Raw genomic sequence first — 23,410 nt, forward strand, 5'->3', positions numbered from 1 at the left:
TTTGAGGTTATTCCATTCAGTCGCTGTTATAATTGGCTGATATTAACGGAAATAAAGATTATTATGTATTTTTCATATTATTTTGCGTTCCTTTTTCAGTATATAAAGCTACAATGCCTTTCGGTGACTTGATCAGGAGAGCTTCAACCTTTATTCTGGGATCGGAAGAGGAAAAAACATCATTGCACCATTATGAAGATAACGAAATACTTTTCTGCAAGAACAACGTGTGTGTTCATCCTCCAGCCATGATCCGGAGAGATACAGATTTCCTACATTATCCAGGATATCTAACAGTAACAACAAAAATTTTCGTTGATCAGTACACAGAAACGAAGAGACCAACACTATTCCTCACCTGGATCCCAAACTCCAGTTTATCCAAGTGTCCAAACACAGTACAAAATACATGTTCATTAAAGAATGGCTATCATAAAAGGAACAGTATAGAGAGTTTGAGTTCAAACGATTCTAGTGTTAGTTTTTTCGAAAGACAGATAAGCTCAGACATCAGGAATACGAATCCCTTTTTGAATAGTTACGATGAAAAAGCAGATTCTATCAGCGAATCCTTGAGCTCCGATGAAGGCGATAAATTAGGAACAATAATAAGTATAAATGTAGAGATAGCTAATCCTGACATAGAGATAATAACTACCCCTGAAAGTATCAAAGACATAAATGAACATTTAGAAAAATTCGAATATTCCAGATCGGAATCAATGACATCGAATGAGAGTCAGTTTGGTAATTGGAGTACTACACCTGAATTCCTAGCCCAAAAACATAATTTGACATTTCCTGATAGCAGCAGTTCCTCCCCAATTTTGTCTACCAAGCAGCCACACAAAAGCAGAAGATTCAGTGTCGACTTGAGTCAGATGAGGTCATTAAGGTTATTTTTCAACGACGATGCTTGTACTTGTGGACAATTAGTTGTTGCTTCAAGAGAATCGCAATATAAAATATTGCATTTTCATCATGGAGGTTTGGATCATTTGGCTCAAGTTCTACATCAATGGCATTCACTCTTACATACCATAAAGCTTGCTAATGGTAAGTCAAATTAGCTTTTCATTCATTTTCTCACACTGTCAATTTTTACATACATATGCAGGGTGAGTCATTGACTTGTACATACATATAATTCAACAAAGATTCCTGATAGGGTCAAAGACAAAACACTTTTTACCCTCACCATTTTTCACAGGCTGTTGAAAATCTATAAAAAAATGTAATTTTTATTTATATCTCGCAAATGGTATGCCATCGAAGAAAACGATTATTAGAATATAGTTTTTTATTTATGTGATGATGAGACTCTTTCAAATATGAAACTCCATCAAAGTCCGGTCAACTCCAGAATGCCCACATATGTTAATTAAGGAAAAAATCGAATCAGGCGGAATTCTTAAAGAAAAAAGTTTTTTTTCGGTTGAAATATATATACAGTCAAAGACTTACCCTGTATAAATATATCGTTATGATCGAAAACAATTTATTTTGAATACATTGATTAATGCGTCTAAGTTCTAAATTCGATCTCCTCGGATAAACAGATACAGTTACATTTATGGATATCCCCAACTGAATAACAATTCAATAACAGAGCGATTGATGAGGACAAATGCTGAATTGCCACATAATACATTCTAATATACAAGTCTTATAGGTTGGAGGAAAGGATTCATTTACTTCGTAATGTCTAACTTTATGTAATTATACGAGGTGTTTCCAAATTAGACGTGAACCTTGAAGGAAATGTAAGTATCAATCATTTGCTGTCGATTAATTTCGATAATTAATTCGGATATTTATTGATTACTCGATTACTGAAAATCAACAGTTTCCGAGATATTTGAGTTCTTACTTAATTTGTCGTCAATTTTTTTCTACGTTGACCAAGTTTGATTTGAATTTTGGATTATTTTCATATGATATATATGAAAAAAGGAAAATTATGTATTTGATGTTGAATAAAATAAGTATGAATCAAGGGCGTAGCCTTTTTTTTCTTGGGGGGAGGGAATAATCGAAAAAATTTAATTTAAACAATGTTTACTCATATCTGCAATATGAGAAAGAAAGGTTTGATAACGAAGTTTGAACCAAAATTTACTCGAAATAATAGTCTTTTTTTTCGACTATTCATACCCTTCGATTATTCCTAAATTGGAGGTACGATGAACAATGAAAAATTCCTTGAATAATTTTAATTATAGAACGTCCTATACATGGGCCCGCAAATGTTTCGTTTTTGAGATAAAGGGTGTTTCTTGAAAGTCCTACTTTTTTGTGATGCATATAACACTTTATCGAATCTTTTCTACAGATTGGATAAATAAGTACCAAAACTCATAATCAATTATTTATTCATCACAGCTCACTGGATCTTAATAATAATTTGAATTTTCCTGATGATTACAGCAGAATTGTTTGTCGAGAACCAACAAGAAACCATAAAGTGTAGTATTGAACCAAAGTTTATTTTTACATTTTGCCAAACCATCATAGGTCCACCAAAAACAAAGGTTTGGAGGAAAGAATCAGGCATTGTTTCAGAAAAAGAATAACCCATATAGATTAGCATTGAAAATTAGCACATCACGTGACGAAAATATCTTGAGAAGGTATGGTGCTATGAAAAAAAAAAACTTGATTGATAATGGGAATAGGACAGCCTTTAAAAACAACTTCTTAGCTAAGCGACGTTTCGTCTGTATATTCAGACTTCTTCAGAGCTAAAAATATGATTAATCAAAAAACAATAAAGGAATAAAGCACACAAGCGAGACTCGCCCAAAACTAATCGTTGTTGACTAAACAAATCATCGAATTTACAGGGTTTGAGTGAAATTGCATTACAAAAATCTTAAAATCATCCGCGCACATCGAACACTGGGATGAAATCCACCGCGAGAAATCAGCCATAAAAACGAGAAAAAGCCCTAGATCGTGTACTGAACCCTGCGGCACTCCACTATTCATAGGCCTGCCAGATGAAAAAGCCCTGCCAACTTTCACAGAAAATTCCCGATGGCTCAAAAACGATTCGATCCAACCGAGCAGTTCTCTCCTGAATCCAAAGTGCTCAAGCTTCTGGAGAAGTCCTTTAAGAGGCACGCGATCGAAAGCTTTAGAGAAATCCAATTACACAACATCCACCGGGGAATCAAGTGATGTTGTCCATGAGTTCAGGCACTGAAGCAAACACGTTATGACGGAGCGCCCAGGGACAAAACCGTGCTGGAACTCAGAGATGATCTCGTTCGAGGCACCATTTGTTAGCAGATGATCTTCTCAGCTATTTTAGCCACTATTGGCGTCAAACTAACTGGTCGATAATTGGAGCCTAGATGTTAAATTCCCCCTTTAAAAACAGGAGTCAATCTTGCAAATTTCCAAGCTGGTGGCAACTGAGTCGAGAGGAGAGAGTGGGGAATGATTTTCGCGTGAGGGAATCAGAACAAGTTGTAAGCACCATGACGGATATATCATCCGGTCCGGGGGCACAGGAGGGAACCAGTTCAGTCAACAGTCTTCTTACCTCTAGCTCGTTCACCTCAATAGAGTCAAGTGAAGCAGCGCATCAGGAAACTCCAACACTCAGTAGGATACCTGGTGGCTCACTAGTGGACACACTCGCAAAACTTGCAGCTAGAACATCCGCGGATGCACCATAGGCACTTATACCTTAGAATTTAGTATCGATCGTATATGTTTATATAATTTCTTGCGGTTGAGTTGATCAATTTGCTCTCGTTCTCCAACCTGGACTGCCTGAGAACAGAGGAGACGTAGTTGGAGTATTGTCTATGTGTGCGAAGTTTTCCTGTGTTCGGTGCCGCAAATAGCCTAGCCAAAGACCCCTCTTGGTACGGATACTCTTCAATATTACTGTGGTTGATCCATGGTTTGGAAGGATTCAAAACCCAGTGACTCATCCCAATCGATGTCAGACAAGTGCTCTCTTAGTAGATTATAGTTGATAATGGAATGAATCCTGAGTGCTGTTTTCATTATCGGGATGCGAGTGAACTACATCTTTTGCTGCCGTGTCGATTTTAAAAAAGAGTAAAAAGAGTATTGGTTCATTTTATGGAAGAATTTTCATTTTTCGTCTTTGAGAGAATTTTGAAATTTTATTTTTTTTTGAAATCTTGATCCATTTCTACGCCCTTGGTATGATTTGAAAGTTGGTATATGAAGAGAATAATAGAAGATTTCTGATATAAATTTGCCTTCAACTTTCGAATTCTACAATTTATGTATGACAACATTACTTTGAAAACATTCCAAATTCCTTCTGTATTTCCTAAAAAAGTTTTCGTTAGAATTCGTTAGAATTTTTATCTTTGGTCAACGTAGAAAAAATTGACGAAAAATGACGAAAACTTACTTATACTACATATTATAAAAATGATTTTATTATAATATTCCTTAGAAATGGGGAAAATTGTGGGTTTCGACCCGTCGCACTAGGGACAGCTCTTCTTGTGTTATATTTTTTCTCAAAAGATCATATGAAGGTTGAAAAAGAAATATTATTATACCTCAATTTTAATATGTATAATGATAGAGAATCGAAACTTATCTCCAGCTCAGATAAAGCTTATTAAATTCAGTATTCATACAAAATTTCATGACAAAAACAAATATCTTTTCAAATTTTCCGAAAAAAAAAACAACAATCAAGAAAAAATTGAACCCTTGTTGAATCTCCCTTAGTTTATACACATCATTTTTCATTCGACTTTCAATATTCTGTCTGGATTCGAAGCAGATACGAGAATATTATACCTCAGATGGGGGATGTCCTATAAACAATACTAAATTAGCAAGTTCATTAGATTTGGACAGTTGTTATAATGAGCCGATTTCTGGCAATATTTTTAAGGCTGAAATGAATACACACTGTCTTTTCAAGATTAACTACTAGATTCTTTTTCTAACACTAATCTGTGAACATTTTGAGCACAGTAGAAATAGCTACGAGCTCTTCTAAGCTTCGCACTGAAATCCTCGCTGCAATCAAAGATAATGAGTCTTCAGGGAAAAGTGATGAAGGTAAACCATATAAACCATGTAAACCATATAAAATTAACAGTAGAGGACCGAGTACATAGACTTGAGAACCCTCTTTCACATTTTAACGATACTCCATAAAATGAGTAAATTTTATGGAATTAATGCAATGTTGGCTGATTGGAAGATCTGTACCTACAACATGTTTTATATACGGTGCAGGGTGTTGCGAAACTTGTGCGACCTTGTGGATTCCTACTAAAGTGTTGGTGGACTCAATTTTGAGCTTACACAATCTCGTACTCCCTGAAATTCTGGCAGATCCCACAGAGGCACAGAAGAAATAATTTTAAGAATATGTATATCTGAAGATTGATTATAATGTTTGTTGCAGGATGCGATGAAAATTTGCCTTATCGTCATTTCATGGTTTGTCGACCAGAAGTTTCCAATTTAGAATTGCACCCGGAAGAGGATCAAGTTCCGAAATTAACAGTTGATCTTTTCCAAAAAATATTAACTGAACATGGCCAACTGGATGACGATTTATCGTTGAGGAAGTCTGTGTTTTTCGCTGGGATGGAAAGAAGTCTGAGAAAACACGTGTGGCCGTTTTTATTGCATGTTTTTCCATATCAAAGTAGCTTCGACGAGAGAAATCTCATAATGGACATAAGACGTCAAGTGAGTTGGACCAAAACGGAGTATTTCATTTGCAGATGGAGATATATGAATTTTTAATTTTATTGATTAGGACTACGAAAAAAATTTGCGGAAATGAGGGTCTTTTGTACAACTGCCATTAGAAGTGACACATTTAATGACAGCCAACAGTGTTAAAAGTGATTGTTCACGTGAAAGCGTGTTGAAAATGTTCTCAACATAGTGTAAAAAATATTTCTCTATTTCAATATTGTGATGAGTTCATTACAGTTCTAAAAACATTGCTGTAATGAACTTATTAGAGCATTCTTTTCAGTTATATTTTCGTTTTGTGGTTGTCTACATAGACTTCCAATCTTACCAAAATTCAATACACATCAGTTGTCAATGTAATATAATCTGGATTAAATGAAATGAATTGCTACATTATTCGCAATTTCTCTTAATTCTGTTGGTGTTGAATCGATTTCGGCAGACTTATTTCACGAATTTAATGCGTTATTGTAAATTATTTCAAAATTAGAAACGTACGATTCAATTTAATATTCCATAATCTGTCAATTTTCGTAACAGTAGCGGAATGATAGGAGCCCATTCTACAACTTGTTTCAGAATATACATATTATTTCAGCACTACATTTTCTTGTGATGAAATCAGATAAAATTATAATTATGCAAATGTTTATTATCAATATTTAACAATAATTACTTATGGACAAACTTACAACTAGAACAATTGCTAACATTAAATGCCTTGCGACGTTAAGGAGCTTCGCAACACGTTACTAGAATCCCCAATACCATCATAACTAGTAGAAACCGGTGCAATAGTGGATGATGACGTTCCAGAATCTGATGAGTTGTTAGAGGTTGGGAGAAATTATTCCGCAATGACATTTCTATAAGCAATGAAATTATCAGCATAGCCTTCGGATACCATCGCAGACTCCTTTCCACTATGTTTTTTATCTCCGTAATGACAATTTGTTTGTTTGGATTCCGAACACTGACAGGAAGAACTAAAATGGCGGTGTGTGACGTCATCACTAATAGAGCGTATTGATGTGTGTTGAATTTTGACCGGTTGTCAGTCTGTGTAGACAACCACAAAACGAAAAATATAACTGGAAGCAATGTTGTAATAAGTTCATTACAGCACTGTTTTTAGAACTGTAATGATATCTTACGATACTGAAATACAGAAAGAAACTTATGACCCCATATTAGTTTTATATACGAAGACTGATATACCGGCAAACTAACAAAATCAATTGAAACAATACTCAAGCAAAAAGATTCCTTACTCATGTAACTACAATTTGGGAAATTTACGCATGAATAGGTTTATAATTAACAAAAATAGACCAAATAGTTCAAATTGATAACTTACACTTTCGTGACGTTTCGAGAGCACGTGCACACAGCCTCTCAACCACCGTCACCAGATTAAAATTACTGCCAAATCGGCGCCCCACTTGGTGATTTAGAAGCATATATTGCATGTCTTGCTATCTTTTTTCCTTATACAAAGTTATTTCCATCGGAACTACGTACCCCGGAAATTTCCAGCCCCACTTTCCCCTACCTCCATCCTTTAAAAAGCAAAATCATCATAACAAGATTATAATTTTTTTGTGCCATTGAATATTTTCATTCATAATGAATGATAATCTTCAATTTTCGAACAATAACACACAATAACAAATAATTTTATTCGAATGGTTTTTCAAAAATATCAATCCTTTTGTTCATCAGTAGCAATACTATTATTTTCTTTATATGTACCTATATTACATATTATATTATGTACTACTTATTTACATTTCGTTAATTATTTATAAGTATCTTGATTGCAGGAGTACGAAGAAATAACGAGAAGGAGACTGGACCTCAACGGATATCAATTGAATAATTTCAGACGTAATGTACAAAGTATCGTAGAAAAAGATGTAGTTCGAACAGATAGGGGTAATCCTTTTTTTGCTGGTGATGATAATCCAAATTTAGAAATGATGAAGAATATTTTATTGAATTATTCAGTTTTCAATCCCGGAATGGGGTGAGTATTCTATATGTGAAGGTTTTTCTAATAAGAGGTGACATTTTGAATAGTCCGCTATCTGTGAAGCTGTCACTTTTTAAGCTATCATCTTTTGACATTTGACAAGTAAAAACTACGTTCTTGTTACAAATGGAATGATACACACTTCAATATGCAATGAAATTTTAAAATTTATTACAAAAATTTCACTGTTCCAGTTCTCAAAACTCAAGCAATTTTGAGTAGTCGTGAAGCACCTTCTCGGTCGGCTAAAGTGAAACTGTTAAGTTAGCATTTGCGTTAATCGACTTTTGAGAAACTGGCCGGTACTTTATCAATATGGAACGTTCTTTCGAATTTAGTCCCTTATTTTGGATAAATTTCTACGTTCGAATAAAGCAAATAAAAGTTATTAGTTTGAACAAAAGTCAAAACTGAGGACTAATTAGGCAAACATCAGAACTTGCAGATTCAACAATAACCTTACAAAAATGGAACCATACACGCTTCAACAACGCATTGAAACTGTGGAATTTTCCTACAAAAATTATGAAAATTTCGGTCGTCGTGAAGCACTTTCTCAGCCGTCAATTGTGTGGAAAAATTTGATCTGTTGGGACAAGTAAGTGTTGGGAAAAATCGAAACCGTGTCCGGATAACTCAAAAACAACTTAGAATACTACTGCCTCACATGACCGGAAATGGAATATATTTATAATAAAGAAGTTTATTTTCAACAAGACGGCGCTACGTGCCACACAGGCAACGAAACAATTGCAATTCTACAGGAAAATTCTCTTGAATTCTTATAGTTATTCGAAGAGGTGATTCAAACAATGAAATGAACATCCATTGACTTATTCTGAAACCCACTATTTTTTTTATCAGAATGAAACCTTATTAGAAAACGTTATATAGCCAGTATTCAGCTGAGTCAATATTTGAACGAACAAGCGTACATGATTTTCAAATTGATGTTATTCTCTAACATTTTTTCAAATTATAATTGAAATTATATCCAACCAAAAGATTCTAGATAATTAACTATAATGATTTTTCTAAGGTACACACAAGGTATGAGTGACCTACTTGCTCCAGTTCTGTGCGAACTCAAAGATGAGGTTTTGGCGTTTTGGTGTTTTGTTGGCCTTATGCAAAGGGCTGTTTTTGTTGCCACCCCCACAGACAGGGATATGGATATCTGCCTGAGGTATCTACGAGAACTGATACGGGTAATGATTCCCAAATTTTATTCTCATTTGGAGAAACACAAAAATGCAATGGAACTTCTTTTTTGTCACAGATGGATTCTTTTGTAAGTACATATACATATATAAATAAATATACATATACATATATAAATACATAAAAGTCAATTATAATGTTAATGGCCAGTTGCACCATTCGTCTAAACATTGATTAAAAATTTAAACATTGATTATCTCTGATTTATTAAGAGAAATCAGTTTAAATTTCAATCAATGTTTAGGCAAATGGTGCAACTGGCCATAAGTGTCTTTATTACGTACATTAGTCATTTACCACTTAAAAATTCCCTTTTATATGCCTTTATAGCATGAAGTTCAGAAGGGTAGTTTCGCTGAAGGATTCAACAGTAGTCGGCCATCGTTTGGATATCCCATCGTTTTTTATATCAATCTTCCATAGTTTTAATTTTTTGATGGGATCTTTCCCCTGTTCTTCACTCTTTTGCTCTTGTTAAAATCGAGAATTTTAAAGTTTGAAACATATTTTCCCTAAATTCTACGTAATATTTTGTTTTATGATTATCAAGAAAATTTTGTACTACTGGAACAAATACCAAACGTTAGTTGCGTTCATTGGTATGATGAATTGTGAATCAACAACAAGTTGTTTTATTTGTGGCTTTTAGTTTTTTCGTGCTAATCCTAGGAAATTTACCTGACAAGTATATAAAACACTTTCCATCTCGATTCGAAAATTTTACAAATTGTGTCATCAACCGCAACTTACTATGCAAGGCGGAATCGATATTTTTCCACTCCTAATCAAAGTTTCATAGATAAAGCTTTATTTTCCTCGAATCATGACATCTCTGGAAGGCCAATTTCTGACATAAAAACAAGCATGTGTAAAGGGTAACAAGGGGATGATTCAAAATACAAAGAAAATGATAACGGACATCCTTCAAGGAAAAGTGCTAACCGTAGACACGTGTTTCGGGCAGGATAAATTAAAACATAAATTTGCCGGATCAATCAGATACTACTCCATCCGAATACTCTTGTTCGATCGTTTCAAAATAGTGAAATGCAAATGCTGCGCAATAATTCCGATTTAATTCACCTTTTTTTCATCGGTCAATTCTTCTTTTATCCCTCTCCAATATTTATCCATAAATATTCAAGAGCAAAATCTGAAATATAATTCTAAAGTAACAAATACCTCGTATAACAAAAATCAGAATGGATATCGAAGTTTTGGTGACAAATACCAATGAATAAGTAATAAATGCTTCAGATCTGAAATAACAAACCTAAGAGAATATTGGATATTCGTTTAATTTCTTTGAAGGCTATTATTCTCATTAGAATTAAGTCTTCAATGAGCACTGAGAAAACATTATGTCCTTGTTATTTTACAATATTATTTGCTTCTGATAGAAATTCGTACATTCAGTGAGGAACATCAATAATTCATTCAACACCATAAAAATTTGTAGACAAAAAGGTAATATAAATAAAAATACAGGGTGTCTCATTTGAAAGTGTCAACCCTCAATAACTCAACAACGAATCAGAAATATTTTCAACAAACATTATTAGTAAAAATTTACCGCAAATGCTCGAAGTGCTCGCCATTAGATTGCATGCAGCGATACTATTATTCTTCAAATTATTTCGTATATGCTGTAGCATTCCAAGAGTAATGTTACGACATTCTGCCACAATTCGTGCTTTAAGGTCGTCTAAATCTACCACTCTGGTTTTATAAACTTGTGATTTAAAGTGGCCCCAGAGTAAAAATCAAGAAGTGTTAGATCCGGGGATCGCGCAGGACACTCCATTGGGCTCCTTCGGCCTATCCAACTTCCAGGAAAACTACCATTCAGGTACTGTCTCACCTGAGCTGAAAAGTGAGGCGGAGTTCTGTCCTGCTGAAAGCGGGACTCCTCTTCTTAAAGGCTTTCATCTGCCTGCAAACCTTCGGTGATGAGAAGATCAATCACGTTTTCGAGCAAATGCAGATACACATCGCCAGTGAGATTTCCAGGAATGAACACATGACAATTCTCCCAAAATACCCATCCAGACGTTGAGTTTTTGTGGGTGTTGAGAATGTTGCTCCCTTAAGAGGTGACATTTTTCATCGGACCAAAACCTAAAATTATGTTTGGTGACGTTTCCGTTGAGGAAAAAGGCTCATTCATCCGAAAAGCGCACGTTGTACAAAAACACAGGATTTGCAATAATTTCTTCAGCTTCAATATTCTGTGGATGCTTGCCCTTGAATATTCAGTTTCCTGTGACAATTTTCTAACACTTCCACATTGTTCCCGTTCAGCCATTAGTTGACCAATTACGGCGACTCGATCATTTTCACCCGTAACCGTAGAAATAAGCAGTTGAGAAGAACACCCTAATTAGTTTATATGAACACAATTTGTGAATACAATATGCCTCCTCCAATAGCCGCCCCAGGCCCCCTATTATGATAGGGCGCTTCTGACCAGAAACCAAAAACTGGCAATTGGTTAAGAGATCCTTAATTTGAAATTTATCTTTCATGGGTAAATGTAATAAAAACTCATACGAAACAAAATGTGTGAATCCAGTTATAGATTTATTGTATCAAGTAGTTGGTAGCTGGCAAATCTTTGAAAGTACGGACTGCCTCAGACCACTGTATTATTTATTTTTGGATGTTGAAAACCTGAGTAAAAGACGTGAAAATCGGTGTGGTGCATTCCCGGTGAAACTATAGGATTAGTCCTCTGCTCGTTCTTTTGTATAATATTAATAAACTTCTCCTAAAATGGTTTTATGATAGGGGAGACCGGGGCTAGTTGGCCCATTTTTTAAACTTTTTCCTTTTTAAAATGAATAAATTGAAATTGCTTAGTGAGCAAAACTTAGTTAAAATGCTTCAAGTTTGGGCTTATCTAAAACACTTCAAAGTAATTTGTAATTCAAATATTTCCAGTGTAATAATCAGTTATATGTGTTGATGTCAAGTGGGCCAACTATCCCCGGGTTCGGGGTAAGTTGGCCTTAGGTATGGGGTAATTTGCTCCATATGTAAGATGCAAGAAGAAATGAAAAATCAATAATTATCTGAACAATATATAGGTACTTTTAACACACATTTGAGTGACAATTATAAAATTGCTAAACCTAAACTTTGGCATTTCAAAATAATTATAAAATCTCATAAATAACTTCAATAATATTTTTCTTGATGAAAAAAAACAGAAAATAGATTTGAGGGAGAACATTCACAAATAGCAAAGTTAAAAAACCAAAAAATGAAGTCAAAACAATAACAATTCGAAAAACTAAATAAATATTCTTCTCATAATATGAAATTATAATTAATCATCTGCTTGATAATTCTCGCAAATATAAAACAAAATGTCTCCATCTGTACAAAGTTCATGAGCCCAGTTCTTGCAACGAGTGCATTGAACCCATTTATTTCCTCTACGACTGTTAGTATATAATGCTAGGCACACAAGACAAAAACTATCGTTTTCTTCATCATCGCATAATTGCTTAGGCACCTTGGATTGTCTAGAATAGTTCTCTTTGCCTTCTCCACTGAACAAATTTCTTGTAGCGCCTTTAACTTTGGAATTTATTTTTGGTTTCGTTTTCTTATTGGCAGTTTTTTTATTTTCAGATCGCTCTTTTTCTTTTTCAAGCTCCATTTTAACTGGTGTATCCGTCAAAATAGCTGTGGTTCTACGTTTTCTACCTCTTTTGTTGCTTTGGGGAACTCGTGCTTCAGCTTTCGGTAATGGTCGCAATTGTTCAAGAGTAAATGAACCTGCATTAGATACTGAGGGGCCAGCTTCCAGCAAATCCTTCTGAGAAATGGAAAAGCTGGAAGCCCTAACCTGAACCCTATTATTGCCGTTGCTCATGTTTATTTCTTCTGGAGGAAGCGATTCAGTAGCAATATCCGATAAAGCAGTAATATGATGCTCAGCAGCTACTCGGTCAGCTACAGTGATATTATTCTCAAATGTATCATCGACCAAATTTGAATCATTATCTACTTGATTAATATTTGTGGATTCCAGAGGTCTATCGGTTGAATAACTTGGTAAAAAATCATCCTCAGTAAAAATATTCCGATTCAACGGAGATATGCCAGTTACTTGAAAACCGGATTGAATGTTTTTTGGAGTACAGGCTAATGGCAAAGCTTCTTTGGCTAACTGTGGAATATTATAGATATTCATTGTTTTTCCAGGATTATTTGTTATCCAAGCATCTGCAGCTGTATTTATGTATGTTTGGAAGGGCCCATAAACGCTTCGGTCCAGTGGCTGCAACTTGTGGCTGCAGTGAGGAGGAAATGACAGAACTATCACTCCATCTTTTTTAAACAAATCTAGAGCTTCGATCGAGTGATGTGAATCATGATTGTCTAAGAGCAGAAGTACAGGTTTATCTTGAAATGCTCGAGAATATTTAATGAAATGTTTTGCAAACTTTATGAAATTTGCCTCAATCATCCACCAAGATTGATTGCTGTCTCCATCGCTACCTGTTGAAGCATTTTGTAGAAAATAATCTCGAAAGTTGACCCGCGGAAAGACAAAAAAAGGAGGAATGCTGTTTCCTGCAGCAGAAACAGCAAGAGCCATCGTCACCAGAGATCCCTTTCAGCTTATGTAATTCTTCCAATCTGTTTAAATCCTCGACGAGCTATTACCTTGTTGGGTTTTTGCACTGTAGTTATTCCAGTTTCATCCATATTGTATATATCAGACGGGAGAAACTGGTATTTTCTCAATACTTTTTCCAAATTATCGAAAAATTTTGAGACGTTTGTCGGATTGAAACTGGATGCTCTGGCTTGACTGGTGGCCTCCGGTGTCCTTATAGATAGAGAAGAATTCCTTTTTATAAATGCTGTTAACCAATCTTCCCCGGCCATTTCTTTTTCCAACCAACTTTTTGGCATTCTAGCATTTATAGCAACTGCGTACTGGAAAGCCAATTTTCTGACTTCTCTCGGTGATAAACCGTAATATATGTCTGCTGCTTTCTTCAGGTAGTTACCCAAATGCTCTTCTTGTTGCCGAGGAAATACCTGTAACGGAAAGTTTAGTATGTACTAATACTTTCATGATGAGCACTTGATAATAATATTGATTAAAAAAAATTTCCATCTCGATATACCTGCCAATATTTCGCATATCCAACTTCAATTTCTTCTTCCGGTATGTTGCCTTCACTGCCACCGTTCTCTATTAATTTGTTAACATTTCTCGAAAGGGTTTTTCTAGGAATGTTGAAATCGAGAGCTGTTTTCCTAACTGATTGTTTTCCCTTTGCAACCGCAGACACCGCTTCGAGCATGACCTCCTTCGGTGTTTTGCCTCTTTCTGTTTTCTTTTTATAGGTACGCATGCTTCTATTTCCTGAAAAATAATAAATTAAATGAATCTTACGTTTCGGGGCAAATTCGCCATATGACCAACTTGACCCTGTTTTCTTTGGCCAACTTGCCCCAGTTGACATCACTGCCTAAAGGGCTTTCTACTTTTTCATTCAGATGGAATATATCTTTCAATCAAGATGTAAAATGTAGACGAAAAACCCTCCAATCAATATAAATATAAAACATAAGAAACAAACTCACCTTGAGTTCACAAAAACACAGTAAAACTACAAAATAATTATTTTACCACGAACACTCGCATTTTTTGTATCATAATTTCTATAAATAAAGGACTTTATTATTATTATTACTATCTCTGTAGGTACTGGAACGAGACTAACGTAACGTGTAATGCAGATGTTTCGGAAAGATGTTTAACACATTCCTTATGACTACTAGCGCTATCTGACGATATGGATAAAAAATAAACCCGGTTGGCTAACTTACCCCTATGGCCAACTAGCCAGCTTTCAAAATCAGGGGTGGCCAAGGGGGAGCCGGATATTTTTGGGGTTTTGGCTACATCAGAGAACATAATTTGCTCAACGTACGTAGGTACATTCGCCGCCAAATAAGTTGGCAAGAACTTGGTTGCGCACAAAACTAAGCCCCGGTGCACACATCCGACTTTTGCAGTCACGACACCGTTGCTGTGTCGTACTTGCGACCTGTGGTACACAGAATCAAATGGGAGCATGCACACTACCCGCCGTGCCGTTGCGACGTCGTAACTGCCATCATGCGGGCTGTGGTACAAAAAATCAAATGGGAGCATGCACACTAGCGTACGACACCGCAACGGTGTCGCAACTGCAAATGTCGGATGTGTGCACCGGGGCTTAAGCCCCGGTGCACACATACGACTTTTGCAGTCACGACACCGTTGCTGTGTCGTACTTGCGGTCTGTGGTACAAAGAATCAAATGGGGGCATGCACACTACCCGCCGTGCCGTTGCGACGTCGTAGCTGCCATCATGCGGGCTGTGGTACAAAGAATCAAATGGGAGCATGCACACTAGCGTACGACACCGCAACGGTGTCGCAACTGCAAATGTCGGATGTGTGCACCGGGGCTAAGACTGACTATGAGTAGCTAATATACCGAAGCGTTCCATTCAGTAGCGTACATACAAAGCATAACGAATTTCAAATTGCATCATTCATCGATTATCGATATAGTGAATCGGTACTTCGTAAATGTAAACTTTTTCTATCTTTTCTCATAATAAATGGTTCTACTCTCAATGTCAAATATTATCCTCTGATATTTTTCTCGTTATCTCGAATAATTCATTGCCGATTCAATTTATTTACCACGCCACTGAGTTAAGCAGTCTCGAAATCGGCAAGACCCCAGAACCAATGCCGTAATAGTGTGAAGGAGATAGCATTATCTCTCTCTGCGCCTTAGATTTGCCATCTTATTTGGCGACAACTGTATATCAAGAGGTTTTCACACACATAATCGAATATTCATTTGATTTGATAAATCGATGGTAGATTTTGCTGTCTGCAGGGCCACCGCCAGACATTTTGGCGCCCCGGCAAAATAAAATTTCGCCTTCTTAATTGTCTAATTATATCTTCATTGACTGCTATCAAACTGATATGTTTTGTTATTTTCCAGCTGAGGGTTCTGTAGAAAAACCATTTGTCACTAAATATTTTTAGAATTAATGAGTTACATTTACAGGGTGTTCCACCATTGACCCGAAGCCCATGTACGGTTAAGCGCTGAAATTTTCTAATTTTTTTCGACACAGTAACATTATGCTCCATTAGAGCTGCATTCTCAAATTCTTTGGAAATATTGCTTAAAACTTAACGTTTTGAGATTCACATTTCTTTTCCTGAATTGAAGACTTTGGAAAAACCTAATTACTTCAAAATGAATGAATTTATTTGAGAGATTTTGAAAGTGAATACGGAGAACGGAAGTAACTACTGAATTTTAGATATAAATTGAGAATTATACTAGGTATTCAAAATGAGACAATCAATTGATGATTTAATCAAACGTTAATATTGGGCATAAATCAAATGGCACACCTTATATGTGAACGAAAAAATGAATACGGAAGGTAACAAACATCTCTGGTGCGAGATCTCTGCTGCGACAGTTGTGGGGAATGAGATTACACATAATGTGTATATTAGAGTTAAGGTTAAGTTAGTGAATGTTGAAAATTATAGAATAGTTATAGGTTATAAGTACTTTAATTTTTGCGGGGAGTAATTGAGGAAATTTTTTTATTTTTATGTTACTCACAGGATTCATTAGGAATCCTCTGTAACGAATTGTATGTGTATTGACAATTGTCTTAATGAACTTATTGATTGATATTTCATTTTCTCATATGGTAGAGAATTTTTCGGAGATAATAGAATTTGCTACCTCATAAAAACATGAAACACATTGTATTCCATTTGGAATAAGACCGATATTACTTAATGAATCGTCTCATTTTGAACTTCCAATAGAATTCACAATGATTTTCAAAAAGTCATCAGAACATAAGTTCTGATGACTTGAAAGTGAATACCAGAAGAACGGAAATAACTCCGTTGACTTTCAAAATCTCATTCAAATTAATTAGTTCAAAGTTGTTAGGTTTTCTTAGAGACCCTTCAATTCATGAAAAATCTAAATATCTAAAGAACGGTGAGATTTGAGCATATGAAAGCTCGAAGAAAATTGGGTTAATTTATTCCATACAATCTAAAATTTCAATGAAAAACAGGGTGTTTTGAAAGAAAAACATGGTCATTTACACTTTTTTCATACACCCAGATGAAGAAAATGAAAAATATTGTGATTTCAAGAGCAAATGCGTTTAGTTGAGAGAGCGAATATTTCAGGTTTTGAAGGCCAATAGTATATATGATATATGAATGAAAAAAGATTTTCACTTTGTACGAGCCATCCAAATTTAAACTTTGTCACTTTGCCCATTCTTACCCTATCAGAACTAACATCAATTAACCAGTATCAGCAATTAAAAACATTCCAAATCAGTTGTTGGATTTCCGGCACCAATTTATTTTATATTTTGTTGTCTCTGAACGCTCGTTGGTCCCAACTATTAGGCCAGGCGCAAAATGACTCGCAGTTTCGTGAGGTGACGCAGCGTGAGTCACGGCGAGATTTTGTGAATGTAATAAATAAATACCACTGCGCATACATAATAGCAGTGTGACGTGACGCAGGTTTTGCTTAACGTGATCCTGCGGAACGCAGTGTCCATCCCGCAGTTTCTTGTATGTATTCACGGTGAGTAGAAGTGAGAAATGGAAGAAAAATTAATTGAAGCCGTGCGAATTCGGCAAGTTTTGTACGATAGAAGCCATGTAGACTATATGAGGGCAAAACTAAAAACTGAAACGTGGGTGGAAATCGCTAAAGAAATCGGAATGAAAAGTGGTAAGTTTATTCATTTATTATAAATAGGGTAATCTTGCAATAATTATTAACAAAGCTACAGAGAATTTTCTGCAAAAAATGTCCAAAAAATTACCATCAACTGTACATATCTCAATATTTCCCTCTTGCAACACTTTCCCTCTGCCAAGGTATCGCTCCTGCGGAGTTAAAATAATTTTTGAAGTTTTCCCGAATCTCAAAAGCTTTCTGTGTACTTCGAGAATTGTTCACACATAATGATCCCCTATTTAACTTTTTTTTGGCGATGTACCAATCTACTAAAAGAATGCCATCCTCCTATCAACACATGATTAAAAATCGTTTGTTCAACGAAGTTTCACAAGCAGAAGCCATGTTACTGGGAATTAGTCCTGCTGTCCAGCAGCAGCCCAGCCTTGATCAGCAGCAACCCTACTACCAGACTTTACATTCTCTTCCTGCAGCCACTCCATCCAACAGCAGAGCATCAACAGCAACCAGTTTCTATTCGGAACAGTCACCATTAAGCCCCTCCGATATCCGTCCGGAAAAAAACGATTACTCCACAAGTAGCAGTGGTAACGAGCTGATGAATTTTATCACTACTTTTGCGGAGAAATAATTAAGTTAATGAAAATAAAATAAAGTTACCTTAGAAATACACTTAGTTTCTCTTCCGTCCCGATGGGCCTTGTAGCGTTACATCCTTCTGCGTCAATTTCTTTCTTGATGATCTCATGCACTTCGATGAACTGGTCACGGTTTAGCCGAAAATAATTTTTAAATTGTCCGTCGTTAAATTCTTTGGTTAAAGCAAATTCTCCGTGACTTTTTCTTCTTTTTAGGTATAAACTTCTCGCTGCCTTTCTTTTGGTCAGTTGGGAGGTAAAAAATAACATTTCGGAGACAAACTCATCTTCCGAATCAGATTCAGAATTGAAGTCAAACAAAAGAGCAGTAGCTGTTTCCATTTTGAGCTTGTAACCAACTGCGTTATAGCAACCAAAAGCAAGTACTGCGATCGTATTTGCGCGGTTCCCGCGTTCGCAGCTAACCTCCTCAAAATTCCGCCGCGACTCACGCTGCGACGCCTCACGAAACTGCGAGTCATTTTGCGCTTAGCCTTACACACAGAATTGAATCAAAATGTCAGTCCCCTTATACGTGTGTTGTGATAATTTCGATCCATTTGTATCAAAGGCAGGTTTGCAAAGAACGAAAGAAGTAATGATAAAATAATTTATTTCAATTAATAAATAGAATCAATAAATAATCTCATACTCGCAACATCTACCAAGCGTAGTTAACACCAAGTCCGGAGAAGGTCATGTGGGAAACAGCTACAGCTGGTGAGTAAGCTACAGCTGTCTTGGCAACGACGGGAGCAGCAGCGTAGGTAGTAGCAACAGGGGAAGCGGCATAAGAAGCAACTGGGGCAACATGGGAATAAGTGGCTAGAGGGGCGGCGTGGGCGTAGGTGGCTACAGGGGCGGCATGAGCGTAGGTGGCTACAGGGGCGGCATGGGCGTAGACGGGAAGGGCGTCATTTGTGATTCTGGTGTCGTATTTGCGTACGCTGGAGAAGGCACTGTCAACAGCTTTGCTGTAGGTTGAGATGGCAGCATTTCCTCCGTAAGATCTGAGAACATTTTGTTGGCTGGTGCCGACAGCTGGGGCATGGATGGCGAGGGGTGCAGCTTGAGCTACGGCCAGTGTGGGTTGGGAGATGTAAGCATGGCTCACAGAGGTTGCTGGAGAATAGGCCAATGGGGCGGCAGCGGGGATGAGTCCGGCTTGAACGTAAGCCAAAGCGGCGCAGAGAACTACGAGCTGAAAAATTGAATGCTATATTTAGACTTGCATTGGACATCCCCTCTTAAGACTTATTATAATCATTGTTGTTTTACTCCAGAATATATTGATCAACATTAACTGCCGTGTGCACCGAAGAATGAAATTCAAGATTATTTTATTACTCGAGTTAAAAATTTCATTTCTGTTGCACCGCACATTGAATTTACTGCTTCCTATTAAAATAATCTCTCAAAACATAATTTGCCGTTTTGTATGCATAATCATCAGATCGTGCGAAAAGTGAAAATTTAAAAAAAGTTTGAAATATATTGCGCTTTTGTCCAATTTGAACGCTTTGTTTAATATTCTCAATAGTTTCCATTTTTAATTCAAAAGAAATCACTAAATATTATCACAGGTTATATTATGGTTGTGTCACAGTATAAAGATATACATTGTCAATACCGAGATAATAGTTCCTATCGGAATACCTACAAGCGCGCGAAAATCCCTTGAACTTTACCGTATTGCTGGTTATAACCGGACATTTACTAATCTTCCATATAGAATGCTCGATGCACACAGAGGAAAATTAATCCAAGAATAATATTTCATCCAGTAATAAGATGCATGTTATATAGAAGAACATTCCTAACAAAAGAATTATCATAAAATATTTTTGAATACTTCATGATTATTATGCTACATTATGAAGATGTTTGAATGGTTTCACGTGTTTTATTTCCACATTAGAATGTTTTTTAATTGAGAAAAATTTTACTGGATTTTGAACGAACTTTTTTTCAATATTCGAATGTCAAAGCGTTGATAAATAAGTCAAATTAAGAAATTCCATTCGGTCATATAATTGTATAAATTTTGTTGCAGTTAACAGTAGACCTTTAGCCCTAATTTTAATTATTTTTTAATTTCGAACCGAGAATGTTCTTGACGATAAGGTTCAAATCACTGATGAATAATTCGAATTTCTGTCTTACCATCCGTCTTGTATACAAAAACTCTTTTTCTGGAGCTATTTGAAATTTTGCTTTCTCAAGAATTGTGAAATATCATTCGGTAGAACTGAAATCTAGAAACCAGTTGTAAAAAAGTCAAACATATAATATAACCATGCAAAATTTTGTGAATACTTCATCACCGCAAGATTTTTACTTTTTGGAAAAAAGTTTTGTATGCATTCTAAGTTCATCGATAACATGAGTTTTACGAAAATTTCATTTACTGTAATAGCGGAAATTCTGGAAAAGTGAAGAATTGAAATAAGTATTTCTTTTGCCTCAAATATTTCGAATGAATGGGAACCAATTTCTCAATAATTGAGGTGTGAATTGTTGGTTGAAACTTGATACATTATAATCTATTTGTATACTTGATGATTGAACTTACTTTGAAAGCCATTTGGTTGTGTTTATTAGTCGATGATTGTTGATCAACTGATACTATTGTCGAATTTTGGGCGATTTTTATACTGTATGCGAATTGACATGACATAGCCTCAGGTGTGGTCCACTTTCGATATGTTGTGAAGGTCTGGGTCGAAGCATTGATGGTAATATTGTTATGAATTAACATGCGAATAATAAATTTGCGTTTATGATCGCAAAGGTGTGCCTGACTAACATGGAACTTATGAAATAACCACTGATATTTTTGATAATTATTCCATATTTTCATTTTGATACGACCATGCGGACAAAAGATTTCCATTTGGTAATAGAGAGTTTTCCAATAAGAGGCTTCATTTTGATAAGAAAAAACGAGTATATTTCAAGCGAAATCAATGGATGTTTATTTCATTGTAAAGGGGGAGGAATGCTATTGATGATGGAAAACGGTATCAGTCAATTGACCACGGTTATTAGGTATTCACAGCACACATAGTTATGTTTATAAAATTTTGAATGACCCATACGCACATTTGTGCATACGATGAATTCACGAATTCTATCTTTTATGTTTTGAATAGATTATACAGTATTGGCATATATTTTATATTTCTCCTGAACCCAAAGAACAAAGTCTTAAAGTGTTAAATAACAAAATCACCTCCTCCAGAAATAACACGGCTAGAAAACTTTTCTTATAACGAATTAATATTTTTTGTTTACTAAAACGAAAATCCAATATTTATGAAAATAGGAAAAGTCGGAAATTTTCCTATACTCCTAGTATACGGAACTGATTTATTCGATTTCAGAAATATTGAAGCAAGGCATTCGTAAAGGGTGAAAAAACTTCAAAAATTGAAAATATTCGGTGGATTCATTGAAGAGTTATTGAACTAAAAAAATTTGACGCTTTAGGGAATGCTTATATTGATCACCCTGTATGACCGTGCCAAACAAAGATTTAGAATTTTTATTATGAATTAGTTCTTTGTTGTTATGAAAACGAAAAAAAATCATAATGTTCACGTATAGGGTGATCTAATATTCACGAACATAGAAAAAGTGTGAAACTTTCCTAGACCGTATCTGATTTATTCGATTTCAGAAATATTGAAGGAAGGCGCTAGTATATAGGGTGAAAAAACTTTGAAATTTGAATATTTGGTAGATTACTTAAAGAGTTATTGAACTGTGAAATTTCACTCATGATATGAACATCACCCTGTATATCCCAAACGAAGGCGATTGAAACCTCTTGATACGAGTTCTCCTTGATGATCTTCATCCGTGGTGTCCGTTTGTCGCATTTTTCACGGGACACCCTGTATAACTCATGCTTAGATGAACCAATAGAATCCGTGAATTTCCCATAGACGTGACGACGTGGTATAATCGTTTTGGTGTTTCGCCTCCTGTCATATTGTCCATGCTCTTGTGATATTATAACTGATTTTATTACTCATGTTTTGATGAACCAATAGAATCCGTAAATTTCGTATGGTTATTGCGTTTTGATGAGTGGATATTCCCTTGACGACGTGGTATAATCGTTTTGGTGTTTCACCTCCTGCCATATTGGGATCATTTCCATAGTAACATTCTTAGAAATTAAGCTGCATAGAAAACCTGGTGTGTCTACTTATTACCTGTAAAATTTTCAGATAAAACGGGAGATCTTTCAGATTTATACCTACTTTATTTCAAGGGATGGCGTCTGTTTCAGATGGCGCTTTCATCGTTTATATTTGACATTTCTCTCAATTCTCGGCTCTCGTGACCTTTGAGTATTGAACAATAATATTTTATATTCTATGCTCGTAACAATCTTCTATATTCTGTCATTATATTTCATTCATTTAATTAAAATTCGATAGGAAGTGAATTGTAATTTATTGTGAAAGTTTGTAAAGTCTAAAATCAGTATTTCATTTTTAAACGGCGCCAGGCAGATAGCGGGAATTCGAAAATTTCTATGAGCGCCACCTTACAGAACTCTGGTGGAGCAGAACACCAAAGCAACAAGTCGATATCTCAAAAAGTCTGAAACAAAATCGAATTAGTACACACCCAGGGATCCTATGCATCTTATTAGATATTCACCAGAAAAATAAAAGTCATGCTCAGTGAAATGTCATTGAATTATTAAAATGCGGTGCTTAAGTTATAATTATTGAAATTATTCGTTATGATATAATCGTAACGAATACCAACTCGAGCATAGACAATATATTTCGATTATACGATCCTCTTCACTCGACGTAGTTCGCGAAACACCACTCGAGCTGCGCTCTAGTGCTGTTTCGCAACTACGTCTCGTGAATCGAAGTTTGATCGAATTTGTCTCTGCTATTGTGATATTATAACTGAAAACATATTCTGACATTTAATCATAAAAATGCTTGGAGCTCGAAAATGCTGCATTT

At 35.7% G+C, this 23,410-nt stretch overlaps 2 protein-coding genes across 3 annotated transcripts in view; one reads left to right on the forward strand and one right to left on the reverse strand.

Annotated features, from left to right (window-relative positions):
• Positions 1-23,410, forward strand: part of LOC123682297 (TBC1 domain family member 16) — a 62,918-nt gene that overhangs the window by 16,687 nt on the left and 22,821 nt on the right. For both annotated transcript variants that reach the window (XM_045620848.1, XM_045620849.1), the window contains 4 exons: positions 100-1,056; positions 5,420-5,709; positions 7,545-7,747; positions 8,793-9,044. In XM_045620848.1, coding sequence (XP_045476804.1) covers positions 114-1,056; positions 5,420-5,709; positions 7,545-7,747; positions 8,793-9,044 — 1,688 coding nt within the window. In that variant the 5' untranslated portion in view covers positions 100-113. The remainder of the gene's footprint in view (positions 1-99; positions 1,057-5,419; positions 5,710-7,544; positions 7,748-8,792; positions 9,045-23,410) is intronic.
• LOC123682298 (larval/pupal cuticle protein H1C-like) lies at positions 19,012-21,122 on the reverse strand. Its single transcript, XM_045620850.1, has 2 exons — positions 20,986-21,122; positions 19,012-19,614 (listed from the first exon to the last, which is right to left on the reverse strand). Exons 1-2 carry the CDS (start codon positions 21,088-21,090, stop codon positions 19,075-19,077), a joined length of 645 nt encoding a protein of 214 aa, XP_045476806.1. The 5' UTR covers positions 21,091-21,122; the 3' UTR covers positions 19,012-19,074.

This window comes from Harmonia axyridis, chromosome 6, assembly GCF_914767665.1.
Source record: "Harmonia axyridis chromosome 6, icHarAxyr1.1, whole genome shotgun sequence".
In the NCBI taxonomy this organism is placed as follows: domain Eukaryota; kingdom Metazoa; phylum Arthropoda; class Insecta; order Coleoptera; family Coccinellidae; genus Harmonia; species Harmonia axyridis.